Source organism: Vicugna pacos, chromosome 6, assembly GCF_048564905.1.
Source record: "Vicugna pacos chromosome 6, VicPac4, whole genome shotgun sequence".
Lineage (NCBI taxonomy): Eukaryota > Metazoa > Chordata > Mammalia > Artiodactyla > Camelidae > Vicugna > Vicugna pacos.
The window spans coordinates 22940565-22961313 of NC_132992.1; the positions used below are offsets into that span (position 1 = coordinate 22940565).

At 39.9% G+C, this 20749-nt stretch overlaps 1 protein-coding gene, 1 long non-coding RNA gene and 1 pseudogene across 2 annotated transcripts in view; 1 reads left to right on the plus strand and 2 right to left on the minus strand.

The window, feature by feature from the left end:
* The first annotated feature begins 39 nt into the window (after window positions 1-39).
* Window positions 40-11904, plus strand: LOC140696825 (uncharacterized). Its single transcript, XR_012073373.1, has 4 exons — window positions 40-213; window positions 457-645; window positions 10438-10642; window positions 11182-11904. It is a non-coding gene; the product is annotated as an uncharacterized lncRNA (long non-coding RNA).
* Window positions 2622-5504, minus strand: LOC102532579 (heterogeneous nuclear ribonucleoprotein A1-like; annotated as a pseudogene).
* Window positions 7404-20749, minus strand: part of CHP1 (calcineurin like EF-hand protein 1) — a 34718-nt gene continuing 21372 nt past the window's right edge. Inside the window, exons 4-7 of the mRNA XM_006201670.4 lie at window positions 20516-20643; window positions 11298-11359; window positions 7796-7918; window positions 7404-7657 (exon numbers count right to left, since the gene is read on the minus strand). Coding sequence (XP_006201732.1) covers window positions 7604-7657; window positions 7796-7918; window positions 11298-11359; window positions 20516-20643 — 367 coding nt within the window. The 3' untranslated portion in view covers window positions 7404-7603. The remainder of the gene's footprint in view (window positions 7658-7795; window positions 7919-11297; window positions 11360-20515; window positions 20644-20749) is intronic.

The window sequence follows — 20749 nt, forward strand, 5'->3', positions numbered from 1 at the left end:
TTGGTTGGAATGTACGTCAATCAATAGAGCTAGCCCCAGCCTTTCGTTTCCTTTTTTCGCGTGCTTGGGTCTCAGGGTTGAGGTAATAAGGAAGACTGCTTTCATAATTGATTTGTTAGGGATGTAAGATTATTTCCGCGTAGAACCTGTGGTGAGGTCGTCTGGCTAGGCCGCGTGACTATTTTAAGCCACCGTGGTTAAACTATGCTACTGGTAAGTCCATTCTCAGGCCCAGAAATTTTTAATACTGGGCATAGCACGACACCTAGGCAAACAATTTAATAGAGCCAATTTGTCTCTTTGACCCATCTCGACTCTTAAAAGAGCCCAAACGTCAGGCCGCTATTTACGGCTCTGGTCATTACACGAGAGCAGCTTAGTCACTTTTTTTTGAGGGCCTTTCTGCCGAATGTCAGACTATTATAACTGACAATTTTGTTGCTTTCTACACTGTAGCACTCTTGAGATACTTTCTTCAGTGATTCTTCCAGGAGAGGGAGGGAGTCTAAGTGAGAGCTCCTCTCGCGGCGTGCGACAAGCGTCTCCGGGTGGGAGGTATAATCCTCAAACACCACCAAGGCTGTCATCTGGCCCGCTTCCTAAAATATGGATTCCTCCGGCTGCAGCTCCCCGAGATTCAGTTTAGTAAGTAAAATTTTGAAATTAGGAAGTGTGATTCCAGTTTTGTCCCTCTTTTTCAAGACCGTTGACACTGATCTTTTAGATTCTTGGTGTATGATTATTAAACTACCGTCTTCAAATACATTAACTATAATCCAACCCAATTTTCTCCATTTTAACCATATGAATACTATGGGATACCCAGCCACGCACTTTGCTGCAAACGACACTCTGCTTTTCTCATTGATCTGACATACAAATTTAATAAGGCTTTGAAATAAATGAGAGAAATAAGTTGGCATACTTAAATCTTTGCCAAAAACATCAGCATCCTGGTTATCATTAAATTCTTTTCTATGCGTTCACAACCATGTAATGAATTATTCTAAAATTCTGCTGGAGAATAATGTTAAACAAATGAGTGAATCATTTCTGAAATCTGCTCTTTTCTTTTTTTGCAAACTTTGCTAGTTTCTGCCTCTTCCCATTCTCTAACCATCTCCCAATACCTATGATATTTCTATGATTACAAAGCTACCAGAATTGCCTCTGATTTCATGGCTACAAATGAAGAACTCATAGAATGCATCTTTTACACACACATTGTGTGCTACCCCAGGTTTGTGACTCCAGCTCCACATCTGCCAGAAAGAGGTAGGAGGCAGCATAAAATCTTTTAAAATACAGCACATGCATACTGCTAAAGTTGAAAGGTTTTATTCAGAGATTGAGGCAGTTCTGAGAAAATGTTTCATAAAATAATGAACGTCTCCATGGCAGCCTTCTCCCCTCAGACATCTTGCAGAGGATATTTTAATAACAGCTAGAAATTTGCTGTTCGCAGGTTGGCAGAGAAAAAATTAACTCTTAACCTCCAAGAAATACAGCATTATGGAGAATAATGCTTTTTTACTACACGGTCCATAAGGTTGTTTGCAGATATGTCTCTAAGCCATGCCACCATTTGATGTCACCATCAAACATTTCTTTTTCCAAAATGATAAGGAAAAAGATGTGGAAAAGGAAAAACCAGGAAGGAATCACTGAGCTCAACCAGGACAAATAGTATCAAGTTACACAGGTCTAGGTGCATCCTGAATTATATGCAATAATATTTAATTTTTTTTTTTTGGTATTATCAGGGATGTTTCACCTAAGTAGATTTCCATTCTACTGAAACTTAAACCTATAAACACCAGCACAATTTAGATCTTTTCTTGATGACTTGAGGTATTTTCAAACTCATGTTGTTGAAATGCCATCAGGTTTAATGAACTGCTTAGGATTATCTGGTCTACACAGTAATATCTACTGAGTTACTTGGTTTTTCATATGGTTTCCTCCTTTGTCAGCTGCTCTTCTTGATTGTCAGCATACCAATTTCTAGTAGTGCCTGTTAATTTAACTACTTCCAATTTATTATGGGCTGGATGACTGAATCACCAAGTTTATTAGAATTTACCAGAATTGTTTCTAAAGAAATAATGTCTATGTTTGTGTGTGTTTGCTTTAGGGAATAAGAGATTTTCTTGTAAAAAAAAAAAAACACTGAAATTCTGGTTATGGTGCTGGATATTTATTGTAGTAGCCCAGAGACCTTTGAGCAATTTCTTATATCTCCAGCTACATTCAGGTACTAGATATAACAATTCACTCACCTACTCTAGTTCTTTTTTTTTTTTAAGACATTTATTCAGTGTCATGATCAGACTATTACATTTAGCAATCAACAGGATGAGTGCAAAAAAAAATCTACATTAAAACACTTGGTTAGAATGCTTTACACTTTCCACAGAACAGAAACTAAAGTAACCTGTTATACAATTAGTCACAAATACAGTGCTCAAGACAAATAAATATTGTCTAAACTTGTCTTCTTTGTAGCAGCTAGGCCCTGCCACCACTATGCTTAGCTGAGTTCACAAATCTCTTGTAAACTGTAGCTTCCCTGTCACTTCTCTGGCTCTCCTCTCCTGCTAAGCATTGTTACCTGGCAGTAATTAAAACCTTCTGTCACTGCCATAGCTGCTGCTTCTGTTGCTGGAACCGCCATAGTCCCCTTGGTTTTTTGGTTTGGCAAAGTATTGGCCACGACCACCATAGGGGCCAGAACTTCTGCCTCCAAAGTTTCTTCCTTTCATAGGTCCCAGATTTGAAGATTGATTGTTGTAATTGCCAAAATCATTGTGGCTTCCACCGCCTCCAAAATTGCTTCCACTATCACCACCAGAGCCGCCACTGCCTCATCTGTTATAGCTGTCATAGCTGCCACTCCCACCATAGCCACTGCCCTGGTTTCTGTAACCCTGTCCACCACTTCCATAGCCTCTGCTTCCTCCATAACCACCATCATTACTAAGTCCATTGTGGCCATCCCCACTGCCACCATATCCACCACCACCACGACTGCCACCAAAGCCACCTTGACCACTAAAGTTTCCTCCACGAACAAAATTGTCATTCTCACTAAAACCACCTCTGCGACCACCACCAAAGTTTCCAGAACCACTCTGACCTCTCTGGCTGGATGAAGCACTAGCCATCTCTTGCTTAGACAGGGCTTCCCTTACTTCACAGTTGTGGCCATTCACAGTATGGTACTTCTGAGTGACAGTCTTGTCTACGGAGTCATGGTTGTCAAAGGTTACAAAAGCAAAGCCTCTCTTCTTGCGACTGCCCTGGTCAGTCATGATTTCAGTCACTTCAGTTTTCCCATACTATTCAAAATAATCTCTTAGATGATGTTCCTCAGTGTCTTCTTTAATGCCACCAAGGAAAGTCTTTTTCAGAGTTAAGTGGGCACCAGGTCTTTGAGAATCTTCTCTTTGGTCCTACAACTCTTCCATCCACCTTGTGTGGCCTTGCATTCATGGCTACATCCCCCTCCTCCACAGTGACATATGTGACAAACCCGAAGCCTCTGGAGCCTCATTACCACACAGTCTGAGCATCCTCCATTGCTCAAAGTGGCTCCTCTGACTCATTGGTTGTTTCGAAGCTCAAACCTCCGATGAAGAGCTTCTGCAGCTGTTTGGGCTCTTTGGGAGACTCTGACTTAGACCTGACAGCGGGGATGGGAGGTTTTAATGATGCTTACTCAGCGGCATCCACGGGCAGAAAGGATACTTCAGGTCTTGAATAGTCTGCACAGGGTAGTGGGCGGTGTCAGGACCACCTCCAAATAAACAGCCTTACTAGTTTTGATGAGAGATCAGAAGAATCTAGTGCTTAGAAGACTGACGAATTTAGAGAAGAAAACTGAGTCTTGGCATCTCAAGGCTAAGTACTTGATCAGCTCATCCCTCAGATAAAGATGTAAGGCCAGTTACTTACTCCATCTTAAAAGACATGAGACACTTCACTGCTGTCTGCCCCCTACTGGAGCTGTGAGGAAACAGCCTGCAGTACCTCACAAACTTACTGGGTAAATCTCCCATCACTGCTTGATGTAGAGGAAAAGAAAAAGAAAACCTCTAAATTGCAGTTTCTATTAAACTAGATGTTAAACAGATCTGTACTGGCAAATACCAGCCATCTTCAGTCTGAATCACTTGTTGATTCAAGGATTAGCCAAAGTAGCATAAATTTAGGGAATTTCAGTCCAGTAATGATGACTTCCTTCCAAGCAATTCTGACTTAAGTGTTTGGGTAACAGGATAAATACCTGGTTTTTAGCATAAGAAACCTAGTTTGTAAAGACTGTCCTTCCTGAGTCATCTCTACAGTACTTGCTCTAAATCCCAATCAAGGTGATCTATTCTAATAATATTTCAAATACAAAACTTGGCAACATGATTCTGTAATGAATTTGAAAAACTAGGTAACCACAAATAGTCTAAAAAGAACACTGAAAGTAAGGGAGATTAATTCGATTGCTTGTGGCATTGTGGCATTCATTTCTCTTGAAACCCATCTAGTAATCCCACTCCTGTAAAATTTTTTCAAAGAAAAAAAGTTATATGCAGAAGGGCATTCACTGTTTCATTATTTTATAACATATAATTGGAAACAATAAGCAAATAAGGAAATGGTTAAATAAATATTACATTGAGTTGGTAAAATATTATGTAACCATTAATATAACCTAGGAGGAACAGTTAACATGGGGAAATATTTCAATCTGTTAATTTCTAAAAGGTGATGTAATCTCGTTATGTTCCATATATGTTAAAAATATGTAATGCAATGGACAGACCAGGAGGGAGCAAAGGAATTAAAATTGGTTAAAGAGACTTTCTTTAAACAATATTTAATATTGTAATGCTTATAGTTTTCTTTTTCTTTTTTTTTTTACAGTTACCAATTTTGTTTTCAGTCACAGATGGTATAGCTATGGCCATGGTCAGTAACATTAAGATTCCTCCAAAACTGACTGCATGGTCACTCCATCTATTTCTCACTTTCTCCAAATCCTATATTTACACTCAAAGCAAAGCAAAGCTGAAACAGTGCAAGTCATTTTGAATGGATTGAAGGTACTTTTAAGGCAGAGGGATGAGAACAGAAGAGAGCACTGTTTTAGACTTTTTAGGACTGACTCCAGCTACTACTGCTTTTAGTCATATGGCATTACCCTAAACCTTAAAATAAGAGCTACTTGAACCCTACACAGATGTAGCAGATTGAAGCTTTAAGATGTGAAAAGCCATGTAGTAACAGCGGGGTACAATACGTCCTTGAGATTGTACACACGAGGGAGTGGACACCTTAATAACAAGCAATAGACAGATACCCCATTTTTAGGTCTTTTCTACATTTAAGGAGCCAGGGAGTCAAGAACAGAAACAGAATCCTACCTGGAGCAAGTGGAAAGTGGCCGAGGCTGACAAAGCCATGTCCAGAGGCACACAGTGCCAGCCCCCAGGGGAACGACCCCATTTCATTATGTCCAGGCAGCAGCAGATATAAAAGCTGATATAATCTCATGTCATATTCCATTTATGTTCAAATAAATGCCATTTGACAGCACAGACATAAACCTGAGTAAGGGAGACTGTGATTTCAAACTTGAAGGGGACTGAGTTATGCAAAATTCCTGGAAAACACAGGGACAAAATCGACCAAGTTATTTTGTTTTAACCACAAGTATTTATTGATGGGTCGAAGAATACAATTTTAATGGAACAATAAGGCACAACTGTGGATTAAAATAGTTTGCTATACAGCCAAAAGGAGGAGAAAGCCATAATCTTAGGAACTTTAAATATGCAGGTCAAGGAGCCTCTGAAGTACCTCTCTAACAGACCAGTGTCAGGCAGTTCTTCCCTTTTGTACAATTCCTATAATACATCGCTTGATCACGAAGTCAGACTGAAACTTCACCAAGAATTCCTCAGTCGTTTATACTTGATTCATCCAACCTGGTCACTCTTTCTTCCCCACTCTTCCTAATCCCTTTACAGTTTTTTTTTTAAAAAGCGATTCCCTTCCTAAAGTATTGTGTATGCATCTTGGGTAGCCTTCCAAAGCAAGGAAACAAGCAAGCAAGCAGTGAGTCAGAAAATCAGCCAAGGACAGATACACAAATGAAGAGACTCACAAAGACAGATGTTAGGATGCCAACAGCCTGATTCAATGTCTGTGCTAAGCTGACTTAGGCAGAGAAGTTGCTCTGGTTCATGCAAAGGCCTATAAAGCCACCTCAGGTTGTGCCACTGGTGCCAGACCCCTTGTTTCTAAGGGATCAGCAGTGGTCTAAGAGAGGAGCTAGGAAGTCAGTGTAACCCGGCAGCTAATGATGTAATACATTCAATGCTTTGGACCTGTATTAGGAGCTGACTATGGCTTCCAGCATGAACATTTGCCAGGTGTAAAATTCACAGAGAATTCTGTGCAAAACTTCAAGACACTGAGGACAATCTTTAAAATTTGTGGACTGGGATGAGTTAGGCACTTCTGTAACACTAATCTTTCTATTTGGAAATGTGAAGTGAAAAGCATTCCAGGGCACGTAACACTGAGGCATAAACCACGCTGCAGAGGTGGGAACACACCAGACTTTTAGGGTGCCCAGCCTCCTTGTTCAAAAAGCCTTGAGGAAGTCCCCAAGCGTACTGTCAGAGCAGCCCTTCTGGTGGTGACAGCATCCCCAAACTAAGCAAGCCTGCAGGCATATGGCTAATTTCTGGAAAGCCAACACTGTACCGACAGGAGCAGCCACAGAGGGATGTATGTTGAGAATCAGAGGCCAGAGGTAGAGAGACCTGGGCAAGCCACCTACAAGACTTGGCTCTACACCTCTTACTGAGGCCACCACCTTTCCAGAACATCTCCAAACAGCACTCTGATGACAGAGCAGAGTGCAGGGGACCAAGACATTTTTCAGAGAGAAGTGTTAGTTACTGAAAAGCTCCTGGAGAGGCAACATCCCAGAGACCCATTTAAGAGTAAAGGTAGATTTAAAACTGCGAGACCACTGAACTATACTGCCAAGTCAGAAATACATTTAACAGGCATAGCTTGGAGTGCCAAGTAGAACAGAGAGGACTGAAGCTTAACAAAAAGCAGGGAGACTGAGAGACTAAGTGAATGGTATGTTGGGTGAAAGAGAAGCAGGAAGCAAAGGACGTATAAAAAATGATGAAGGAGCATGCCAAGCTTAGTTGGAGGAAAGGCAGCATGGCTACAGTCCATATCCAGTGAACGAGCTTTGCTGGCTGGTTCTTGGCATGATTCCCTCTCACTTTGTCAGACTGCATGCATATGTGGCATTCAGCAGAACAGAGGGAAAGATGATATTTAGAAATGGAGATAACTGGCGAATGATACTGAGCAGAAATAGGTTGGGTGTACCATTCTGTAATGCCCTGTTTATACACCAAAGGCAGGTTTGTGTTGACGGGACATTTTGGGGGTTGTCATGCAACAGCAGTAGTACTTTGGGAGAAGGGGATTGATGGGGTGGAGGTGGGGCTGGTGGATAGGACTTTCAAGTTCCAGTTCTTAAATACTAGAAAGCAAGGAACAGTTTGGTCTCAGTCCTTTAGTGAAGAAATCGAATGCTCATTTTCTGTTCTACGTCCACCTTCTCCAAAACCTGGGAAAAAAAAAAAACAATTATAGTTACGAAGGACACAACAGGAGAAACTGCCCCAAGCTCTTATCTGAATGTTTTTTCCCTCCCTTCTGTACAGTAGGTTTTAACTCTTTCAAACCAAGAGGTTAAGTGACTGACCTTAACAAATTCTGTGAAAGATATGGCGCTGTCCCCATCCTGATCGGCTTCCTGGATGGTCCTGTCTGCGATGCTGCCCAGCTGCTCATCTGAAATATTCACTCCGACCATCATGCGTAGCACCTGCAGGACCAAAAGCCAGGAATTATAGGCGACTTGCGTCAGGGGGAATCTTTTACTAAGATTAAAGTTATGCCCACCCTCTTTTCCTTTGATGTGATCAAATAGAACAGCCAGACAGCTGAAACCCTTATCTTTCATCTAGGCCATTCTAGACAATGACATGAACAGAACTCTCTAGCAAGGTCATTGACTAGGAAGGCAAAGCCTCACTTTGGGAGAGTCCTTTACATTTTGCTCCTCCCTATTCTTCCTGCCTGGAATGTAGATATGATGCCTAGTGGTACAGCAGCCATTCTGCGACCATGAGGTCACAGTCAAATGTGCTATGGATGCCAGAGCAAGAAGAAGACTGGTTCCTGGACACCATTTAGGTACTGTACCAACCTGGACAACCTATCCCCAGGCTTCTTGTTGCATGAGGCAAACTAATCCCTTATTGCTTTATGTCAGTTTGGTAGGGCTTTCAGGAATCCCACCCGAATGCAGTCCTCTTTGAGGCAGTGCATTAGCCCAGTTATCCCTAAAGTATGGCCAAGAAACATAAAGATCCTTGAAAGGTTAAAAACTAAATCCCCCTTTTTAGAAAAATAACAAGCACATTTAAAGGGCGGTAAGCACTGTGGTAAAGAAAATTAAACACTGTTTCACCAAATATGTTCTCAAACTTGGTAACAAAGAAACCCCCTTGTCTCCTTATTACTCTGCTAACATCTTTATATGTGAATATATATTGAAAATTGCTACCTTAAGCAAAACAAGCAACTCTAATGGCATGACTTGTAGACAATGGAGGACAGGGTGCTTTTATGATGCCTCACATGGCTGTAGTCAGCTACCTCTGTCTTCAACAGGTAAGAGCTTAGCTTTCCCACCAGAAAGAAAGGCCTTCTAGCCCTGCTGTTCACAGGCCTCCCTTTCCCCTACTCCTCTACATCCTTCCCCAATCTCATGAAATAGATTTTTAAAAAATAAATGACAGGATATTCTGAAGAGAAAAAAAGAGCTGAAATATTAATTTGTATCAACACTATTTCCCTCCCCACCTACAAATCACTTCTTGAACACTGGAAGTTGTACATTTGTATAGAAATGTACACAAATTGAAGGATTAATAAAAAGAGGCAATATGAGCAAAAATAATAAGTGGCTAACTCATTTGCCATCTTCCCTGACTGTGTGGCCAAATAGACAAATCCATCCTCTAGCAGCAGCTTCGTCAGGTCTCAGTCCAGTTATTCTCTGAAGTGTTTCATTTTTAGAATTACAGAAATGAATTGTGCATGTGGGCTCTGTGTGTACAGAGGGGTGGCCACAGGAGTGATGGTGTCTTAAAAATCATCCAGTCTGCCAGTAAGGACACAAAGGTCCAGAAGTGCCTGGATACAGGTCCCAGCTGCCAGTGGCCCGAGCTGCCCACCCAGGCCTCCACACCCAGCTAGTGCTCTTTCTACCTTTTGGTTCCAATCAGAAGTTTATTAGCAAATGGAACCTCTATTACTATTTTTAAACATGTGGTGAGGTTTTTTTGTATATATCCTTTATCAGTTTAAGAAAGGTCCCTTCTCTCTCTGTTTCTCTAAGACTTTTTAAAAAAATCATGAAGGGATGATTAATTTTATCAAAATTCAATGGAAAAGACCATCTGATTTTTCTTCAGTCTGTTAAGGTGGAGAAATATTATTGATTGGTTTTCTAATTTTAAACCAACTTTGAATTCCTGGTGTAAACCCACCTTGGCTGTAATACAGTATTTTTTTTTAATATATTGCTAATTGGATGTGTTAATATTTTGTTTAGGATTTTTACATCTATGGGAATGAAAGAGATTGCACTGTAATTTTCTTAGACAGTCTTTACAAGGTTTTCTTGTCCAAGTTATGCCAGCCTCATAAAATGAGTACAGCAAATATCTTTACTGAAGTTATATTTGATACACAATAACTGTACACATTTAAAATCTACAATCTGCTAAGTGTTAACATATGTACACACTTGTAAAACTATCGTCCCAATCAAGATAATAAAGATATCCATCACCCCCAGAAGTTCAGCCAGAACTTTTTACAAAAATCATAGTAGGAATATATGACCACTCAACCTTTCCTTTAAGAGGGATAAACTTAGCACAAACTTCTTAATAACCACTGAATAGCTAAGAACTGCATATTACCAAATATTTTAGAAATGGCAGTGTCTAGAAAGGTAAACTTTGTTCTTTTCTCCTTTTGATAAATGTTCAAATGTTCTTCTTGCTGGGATAAAATCAGTTCTCTGACATCTCAACCATCAATGAACACATTTCATTTTGGGCCTGAGGAACACTCTAGTCACAGATAGGCACTCTGGCCATATGATCTCCTCCTCACTCTCTGTGTAGGCTTTTTTATCCTAATAATAGAAAATAAATTAAACTTCCACTCAAAAAAAAAAAAAAAAACCTTTCTGGCAGCTAGATCTGGGCCAGAGGATAAACATGCAACTCCAACTATAGAGTGACTGCTTCTATTTTTTCTCTTCAGAGCTCAGAAGCCTACATGTAGCAATTTTAAAGTGAATAATTCTTACTGAAGAAAGATGTCCCCAACTGAATGGCAAAGGACACTAACACTGACCTGCAGAAGGTTTTGGTTTTTATTCAGACACAGAAATGTAGAAACACCCTGGGTTGGTCCTTATTCTCAACTCAGAAGACTTTTGAAGACAACGAGTCACACTTACTTCAGGGTGAGTGGAAACCACTTTACTTTTTAGGTTTATCTTGAAATAAGGAAATCTCCCCATGAAAATTCCTGAATGTGTTAGCCTCCTAGGTTCCTCCAGATTCATAAATAATAAAAAAACAAAAAAGGAGAATTTTCTCCTCCTAAGCTTGTATGTAGGGAAGTGGGGGAGGGAGGGAAGAAAAAGGCAATGCTAATAGGATGGAACGCCAGTCACTGCTATTAGGATAGGGAGTTGTCTACAGGGAGCAACAAAAGACAGTGAGCAGTGGCTCAGTGTACACCGTCCCAGCAGCTCCTGGACTCTTGCATCAAGCCCACGGACAGATGAAACAGCAGCATTTATGTAAGTGTCATCAGAATTACCAATAAGCCAATTTGACAATAACTGAACTATCTGATCTAAACCATCTCCCATATTTGAGCTTTGCCAGTCAGCACCTAAAAGATATTTAGTTAGCTTTCAAATAGTGGAGACATCTGTGGGAACTCAATGAGCCATTTCAAGTTTTCCCCAGGTCATCTGCTCTGCTTTATATCTAGGACAGGACTCTGCAATACAGCAGGTGTGAAATAAATGCTTACTGAAGGAAAGAGCAAGAAGAAGCCAGCAGGGCCCAAAAACAAGTCATCCACGTGTATGGGAGCTCCGCACATACCTGTAACAGCTCGTCACGGGAGATCTTGTCATCTTTATCCAAGTCATACAGTCGAAAAGCAACTGGTAGGAAAAAACAAGAAGTCAGTAGAAATTCAGTAGTGTTTTGCCCCTTCTCAGGGAACTAAATATATAAAGGACACCAGACAGAAAACTGACAATGAATGAATAGTTTTTCCAAGAGTGACTGCCATTAGTTGTAGAGCTTTTGAAAACACTGTAACATTTAAGAAACTGAGATGCATCTTAGCTTCGATGAAATATGGCCCTTCATCAGACAAATCAGAAAACTTAATAAAAAGTCCAATGTCCTCTTTAACTTAGAATGTTAAAAAACAAAACAAAACAAAAAACCCATTAAATGGTTCTGTCCACTAGGCCATCTCACACAGCCCATCCAGTCTACTGTGCACCACACTTGAGGGGAGCTGACGGTGGGAGCCATACAGGTTCTACACAAAGTATGGACTGAACAGTTGATACACAAAGTATCGCTTTGGAAAATGACTACTTCAGCAAATTCAGGTCAAGTTTCAGATAACCCTCTAGCACTTGGGAGTCCTGAAGGTAAAGAACTTCAGTTTCAAATAAAAATGCCAAGAATGTGATGGTGTCCTGGCCTTATCATGTTTCTCTCTCTCTAACAACAGAGAAGTCTTTTAGAAACTAGGATATCTGAGATAGAAAATCACTCAGTCCCATGGTGCTGAAGGGCTACCAATTGAATAGTGTGATAACATATTATAAACACAGTGAGAAATCATACTGAGGAAGTGACTGCCCTGTAATTACAGCTCAATTTGGTGTAGTTTTGAAGCTCTGAATGACTTCAAGTACACCACTAAGATTTTTGGTTTCAGTAAGGTGCTGCCAGTACTGAAAGGCCCAAATCCACTGCTCCAGAGTTATTAAAGAGACACAGATTTAGATCTGGTCCTGGGACCTTGGAACTCACAATCTAGTAGAGAGCAACACACAGTACACATTTTAATTCATTCTAAGTGCTATCATACGTACGAAATGCTGGGGAACAAAGTGTATGGCTGATGTGCCTTTCTGGTTCAAGTAACATCTGAACAAGGTCTTGAAAGACAAACAGAAATCTGATGAAAAGTGGCATTCCAGGCTATATGGTCAGGCCACTCAAGATGGCTGTCCTCTTGCTCTCGGTACATCCCCTGCTCAACCAGTGCCTGTCTTACCTAACCTACTCACATGACTGACCTTCCTATACACTTGCCCCAAACTCCAGCTAGTGGCTGTTCTTATCAAAGGAAGAGGCGGTTGAGGGGTGTGCCTCCCTGCTGGTTTCCGTGGTAACCAATGAGCCAATCTGACATCAATTCCCCCTATAACTACTAACCTCCTCTTCCCCTGGGAGCAAAGACTGCACCGTGTCCCGCCCACCATCCACTGCATATGGTTGAGAGTCGTTCCAGGACCTGGCTTTAGACATGTAAGCTCCCCCATGCATTAAACCACTGATGTCTCAATGCTGGAGAGGCTGTGGAGAAAAGGGAATCCTACACTGCTGGTGGGAATGCAGTTTGGTGCAGCCACTGTGGAAAACAGTATGGAGATTCCTCAAAAGACTAGGAATAGACTTACCATATGACCCAGGAATCCTGCTCCTGGGTATATATCCAGAAGGAACCCGACTTCAAAATGACACCTGCACCCCAATGTTCAGAGCAGCACTATTTACAATAGCCAAGACATGGAAACAGCCTAAATGTCCATCAACAGATGACTGAATAAAGAAGATGTGGTATATTTATACAATGGAATTCTATTCAGCCATAAAACCCGACAACATAACACCATTTTCAGCAACATGGATGTTCCTGGAGAATGTCATTCTAAGTGAAGTAAGCCAGAAAGAGAAAGAAAAATAGCTCATATGTGGAATCAAAAAAAAAAAAAAAAAAGAACATAAATACAAAACAGAAACAGACTCAAAGACATAGAATACAGACTTGTGGTTGCCAAGGGGGCGGGGGTGGGAAGGGACAGACTGGGATTTCAAAATGTAGACTAGATAAACAAGATTATACTATATAGCACAGGGAAATATATAAAAGAACTTGTGGTAGCTCACAGCGAAAAAAAAATGTGACAATGAATATATGTATGCTCACGTATAACTGAAAAATTGTGCTGAACACTGGAATTTGACACAACATTGTAAAATGACTATAACTCAGTAAAAAAAAAAGTTTAAAAAAACCCCCAAAACCCAGCACTGATGGTTCTAACTTCAAGACCAACTCTAAATCCACTCCTTTATTTGGGACCCCACTTGTCCTGAATGGCAGTGAGATAATTTTCCAAGCTTGTTGGAAACATACTGTCAATAAAAATGTCACTAGCAGGAGGAAAAAAAAAGAAAAAAAAAACCCCACTGATGTCTTTGTCACTGACCCCAGGCTCTTCAGTCTTGGAGCTGGCGAGTATAGTCCTCACGGGCCTACAGGGTGCAGCCCAACACAGGCAGAGCTAATTCTGGGTACAAAGGCATGAGAACATGGGTGAATATCTAAAAGTTTAAACATTACCTCTTGTATCCACCAAAAGATAAAAGAAGGCAGGGGGCCAGAATCCACTAAAAGTCCAAGTGAAAATTTTAGAAAAATCTAATTTACTCTTTGTAAGATACATATTAACATTCTGGAAGGGGGAGTAACTAGGAGAGACTTTCTCTGATATTTGTTTTCTTTAATTTGGTTAGTTGAGTAACTATCTTTACCAAATTTGAGGTTTTATATGCTTAGGAAGTTTGGATTCCAAGGGAAAGGAGACAAGTATCATAACTGTTCCTAAAGAAATATGTGTTTGATATTCTCCAAACCACACACACACACACACACACACACACACACACTTCTGCAAATGCTGTCATCTTTCTAAAATATCATAAAATGTGTTATCCACTAAGGAATCTTTAGGATGATTTCAGGATGGAAATCTGTTTGCTATATAACCCATAATTATCTGTCTCTGAATTTCTTAATTGGGTAACTGGAATAAACACATCCCTTTCTGCCAAAGTATTTACAAAAGCCTGAAATGCTAATTTCTGAAACCCAGCTGCCATGGACTGAAATTTTGTGTCTCCCTCCAAGTTCCTATGTTGGAACCATAACCCCCAATGTGATGCTATTAGGAGGTGGGATCTTTGGGAGGTAATTAGGGTTAGATTAGGTCATGATGTGGGGCTCTCATGATGCCCTTATAAATAAATAATAATAAATAATGCCCTTATAAAAGAGAAGACAGGGGAGCTCTTTCTCTCTCTTTCTGTCTCCACCTCCCTCCCCACGTGAGAACACAGCAAGAAGACTGTGAACCAGAAGAGGGCTCCCCCAAGAACCCGACCGTGCTGGCACCCTGGTCTCAGGGTTCAGTCCCCAGAACTGCGAGAAATGTCCGCTGAAGCCACCCAGCCTATGGTATTGTTCCAGCAGCCTGGGCAGGCTAAGACACCAGCAGAAGGGTAACTAGAGAGACCAAACGATAGGACCTTTTAGAAAAAACTGCAGCAACAGTAATTATTTCTTAACTGACTTGGATTCTCATCAATCAGCTCTGGCCCTGAACCAGCAGAAACATTTTCTCTAAGATAATGAATGGTGAAATGCCAAATGACTGAACCTTTTTTGTTAGCTTCTCTCTCTTTCCTCTCCTCCCCTCTTCTTCTCCCATTCTTGGTCTTATGACTTGGACTCTCCTGCCTCCAGAGCTGTCGTCTCTCATCTCTAGTTCCATGGCATTAAACGCTGTCTAATGCTGATGACTCCCAAATGTGCACCTCCAGCTTGGACCTGTCCTTTGAGCTCCTGATGTTGATGTCAGAGCAGTACAGTATAGTGGTTAAGACTCTGCTCTGCCCAATCCTGGCTCTGATGCTTACCAGCTGTGTGAATGTGAGCAAGTTACTTAACATCTCTGTGCCCCAGCTGCCCAAGAGGTGCAAAATGACAGTTACAGAATCCACCTTATAGGGTTGTGAGGGATGAATAAGTTAGTACATGAAAGGCATTTAAAACAGTGCCAGGCACATAGAAAGAGCTCAATCAGTGTTATCTACCTGCCCTCACCTCCCTGCCCTCCTCTCCTCCCACTCACTTCTTTCTTGATAATGCTTCTTTGTTCTCTAAACACACCAAGTACTCATTTCTATCCAAGGACCTTTAAACCAGTTGTCCCCTCTGCCAAGACCTCTCTTCTCCTAGTTTCGGCATAGTTGGCTCATTCTTAGCTAGAGTTTCAACTCCTCAGAGAGGTTTCACTGAGCACTCGTTCTAAACATCTCATCTTATTTATCTCCTTCACAAAACTCACCAGGATCACAAATCCTGTTTAATCTTTCGTCTTTTTCCACATAGTCTGTCTCCTTTATTTGATCATAAGCTCTACGAGAGCAAAGACCTTTATCTGAGTTATGCATCATTGTATCTGGGTCCTAAAATAGTGCCTGGCATACAGGAGTTGCTCAAACATTTGCTTAATGAAAGACCAAATGAATGATCTCAGTCAAACCTTCATCTTTTAATCACTGTTACTTCTTCTTAAAAAAAAAAGTGGTAGAATAAACATAAAATTGACCTTTTTTGACCCTTTTTAATTTGTGTGCAGGTGAGTACTTTCACATTGTTCTATAACCATCACCACCATCCATCTCCAGAACTTTTTCATCTTCCCCAACTGAAATTTTGACTCATTAAACAATAACTCTGCATTTCCCTCTGCCCCTAGTCCCTGGCAACTTCCTATGAATTTGACTACTCTAGGAACCTCATATAAAAGGAATCAAACAATATTTATCCTTTTGTGTCTGGCTTATTTTTTATTTAGCATAAGTAGATCTATCCATGTTGTAGTATGTGACAGAATTTCCTTTTCTAAGGCTAAATATTTCACTGTAAAATATATACCACATTTTGTATATCCATTCATCTGCTGATGGACACCTGGGATGCTTCCACCTTTTGGCTACTGTGATAATGCTGCTCAGTTTCTACAATGATCAGTACATAGAAGTCAAATTTTAAAAATGCACAGTATACTGTGTATATGTATTTACATGCAATATAATGTGTATGTGCAGTCGAACTGTAATAATTCTACCTAATAAAACTGAAAAAGGAACAAAAAATAATGCCACTCAGTTTCTTCTTGGCTACTCTCCCAAACTCCACTTCACCAATACTCCTCATCATCCACATAAAATATCTTCATGTAGACTCATTTTCCACATGACTCATTATGTGTTATAGAAAACATAAACCATTTAAGAGGACAATTATGACATCAAATGGGAAAGTTATAAACCTCTCCCTTACTTACCATGCCCTGGAGCATTCTAAGATGGGTTGTACCTTTCACATAAGACATTATAACACACACAAGACATTATAACCTCTCTGATTGGAAGAGGAGAATAAGGAATCATTCCTGGAAGCCAGTCAGAGCAGTGGTACTATGTGTGCTTGGGCCTGTGCCTACATAGGTACAGTTCAGCCTTGCTGATTGACCTTGACATTCTTTCACTGCAGCATAAAAAATAAATAGGACAAAGCATGCTCTCTGAGTTCCTGAAGAGACTATTCTATGAAGATGAGCTATAAACAAATTTGCCTGAGTGACAAATATGTTGCTAGGTGTACGATGTTCAATTGTTCTCCGTCTACAAAAGAGGCGCCTCCTTGCTGCTTCCAAAGCTCTGTGGGAAATTCAGAGAAAAACAATACATAGACAGACCAGCAGACATCCAGGGTTCCTCCTGTAGCTTTGGTTTCACTGCTCTACTTACATGAATGTGATCCTAACAAATAGAATGCAACAGAATTCTAATTCATTTTCAGCTTCCTGTATAAGTTGATTTGAAAGCCAAGACTAAAGTAATGGTAAACACCATGCATAGCATGCACAGCACTTTGCTATTATTCTATTTCACCCTAGGCTTCCTGTTTCTGTGGCATTCAGGCTTTTTTCCTTCCTAACAGAAGCTTATCCACAACTTTAGGAGGGAATTCTGTCTTTCTCTCTCTCCACTGTCAGACACGATGAGGGAAAAACACAGACCACCTGCCAATGAAAACTATCATGTGACCATGAGGAGCCATGCCTTTGGATGAAGCAGATCCTAAGGAGACAGAGCAGAGCAGTAGGAAACACCGGTCCTTGACAACATGATCAACTCTGATGCTTGCCCCACTTGACTTGTAAAGTGAGACAATATATTTCCTTACCGTTGAAGTCACCGAAGTCAGCTGAAGGCATCCTAACTGATAAACTAATTACCAAATCCACTAATGCTATTTGGAATATTTTCTTTAGGGTCAGTGTGAATCAGTGAATTTGCTTAACCATTCATTCATTGATGGACACGAGTTGCTTTCTTGTTTCAACAATTGTGGCTAATGCCACCGTGAATGTGGGTGTACAAATATCTCCTTGAGATCTTGCATACATCCTTTACCCCAGCCCCCCTGATGGTAATATCTTGCATACCTAAAATATACCATCAAAAGCAGGAAACTGACAGTGCTACAATCCACAAAGTTTAATCATATTTCACCATGTGTGAATGCGCCTGTATGTGCAGTTCTATGCAATTTTATCACCTATGTAGTTTCGTGTAACCACCAACACATTCAAGATACAGAGTTGTTCCATAGCCACAGGGCCCTATTACATCCTATTATTTGATGTATAATAAAGAAGCACCTCTATTACTGTATCACAAAGTTGTTTTTAACACTTTGTTAATTATATTTCAATATAATTGGTTTCCTTCATAGTCCTATGTATTTTATTTCATGCATTCAAAAACCTCTGAGATGAGGTCAGTAGGATTTCACCAGACTCCTTAGGGAATTCATGACTTGAAAAAAGTAAAGCTCACACTGTAGAGGGAATTCAGATAACAATTCTGTGTTACCCCTTTAAAGCCTCCTCTAATCCCAAATTAGGAAAGCAAGCATAGTTTTGTAAAGCACAGAATGTCTCTTAACTGCCTTCTCTTTAACCAAATTACTGGATTCATGGATGCCCTCCCTCCCCTAGGCAAATCATTCCAGCTGATGTGGCAGCACACTGTATACCTGTAGCTAACAGGCAACTCTTGAGTGTCTACTCCACCTTGTGAGTTGGATGCTTACCAAGAATCAGTGTGTCAATAGTCCTAAAACCGTGCTATTTGTAATTTTCATAAAGCCACATAATTTAATACAAAATGAAATGTATGTGAAAAGAGTTTTTACTTCAATGAAAATCAGATTGACTGCCTTTGAAAGACTCAAAATTAAGTCACTAATAAAAAACAAAAAACCAAACTGTTGCTAAACTAAGTGTGTCAGGACAACTGTAAAAGATTGAAGAAAAAATGTAAACACCGGGATTCTATTCTCAGAATGCTTTGCAAGTACCTGTAAGTTCTCTTTCCACTAAAAAGAAATCGCAGCCAGAAACCTTAGCCAGTACATTACAGATGTGTTCTATGCAAAAAGGTCACACAGTTCCCATCAGCAGACCTTTACTAAAACAACCAAACCAAAAAAACAACTCTTGGTCCAACATCCAAAGACTGGCCAGTGAATCTGTTTTTAAATATTTTAAGGAAAATTATAATGTTAAACCATGTATCCTTCTCTATGATTCTATGCTATAGCTGAGTTTTTCAATTGTTGATCAGCTCCTGGTGTGACATTGAATAAGAAAATTTCTACTGTACTAAAGCCAGCATTAGGCAAATATGTACTAAATATATGCTAAAATTCATAAAACATTAAGACATGATGCTTTGTCTCAGACAGTCTAGTCTTGAAAGAAGGAAGGGGAATCTGCTAATAAAAGAGCCAATATATTTGTAAACAATTCATTAGAATTCTATTTTCTTCTATATTCTGTTTTGTTTGTACTTGAGTTTTCTGTTCTTCATTAAGGTATACGATCTTGTGGTAAAGAAGAACAGTGTTTTATTATTTTGGTTCAAAAATCTATGTATATGCATGGTTGGGATATTGTGCTGTACACCAGAGACAGACATATTGCAACTGACTGTACTTCAATTAAAAAAAAATACAGACAAAAATCTTCCCTGTCTTATATAACAACACTTTTTCAGAGCTTCTTAAACTCTTCACCTGAAATATCAACAGAGGAGTGAACTCATACTCCTACAGACAAGGAGACCTGGGGATATGACCCAAGGGCCACAAACTAAAAGTTTAGGTCTCATGTACCATCTTACAAATACATCCAAATTTGGCTTTATATTCTATAATTTATCTATATTTGTTTCAACATTAAAAAGACTTTTAATTTTTTAAAAAATCACCTAGTAAAAACTTGATGGGCCCAAATCACTGTGGTTTCACAGACTTCACTGTATACCACTCTGCACCCTAGTAAGAGAAGCTTGGGCTCAACCAATTCAATACAATTTCAATTTCAACTTGTGTTGAACAAAAAGAGAAATTTAATTTTTATTTCTTGGAGAAGTATTGTAAAGGATAAGGCAATATACACGAATCAACAAGGGCAGAGGGAAATCTTACAAGTATCCAAGGAAAGGAGGCATGAGGACAAAAAGTTAATCTTGCACTAACCCAGCTGTTCATCCCTACTCAAGTCACCAGTATCTATCAAACTCTAAGGTGGGCAGGGTCTTTTTCATTGTTGTCACTCTGGCTCTTACCACAGTGTGTAGCACACAGTCGACATTCTATAAATTTTAAGGATTTTTTGGGGGGGGTTAGGTAATTAGGCTTATTATTATTTTTTTAATGGAGGTTCTGGGGATTGAACCCAGGACCTTGTACATGCTAAGCACACGCTCTACCACTGAGCTATACCTTCCCCTAATTATAAGGATATTATTAGCAGCAACTCTTATTGCCAGACACTATTTGAAGTACTTGATATATATTAAGTCATCAAATCCTTATAAGCTTCCCATGTGACATCCTTTAATATCTCATTTTACAGAAGAGGAAACTGAGGTCCAGAGACTTTAAGTAACTTGCCCAAAGTCACAATGACAAAAAGGAGCAGAGCTGGGATTCAAACCCAGCCAGTTTAGCTCCAGGGTCTGAGCTCTTAACTACTATGTTTGAGTAAATGCTTGTTCAATGAATGAATGAATGCTTGTTCAAGTAAATGATTTGTAAGAAATGAAAAGCAAATATTATAAGCCAGAAGATTTTATCTCCTTACAGTGCAGTTTGTTGCTTCGGCTGTTGAGTGGTTCTGGTCCATTCACATCTTTGCTCTTTTCATTATCCTCAATGGGTCGGAAATGAGCCAAAGTTCTCATGAATCCACGGAAGTTTACCTGGTCCTCTCTGGGAAATAGAACAAACAGAACATCATGTCAATCAAGGTGATTATTTCTTATGAATTCAATACACTGGCAACTGTTTTAGTTAAAGTGGCCTGAAAGTCCATTTA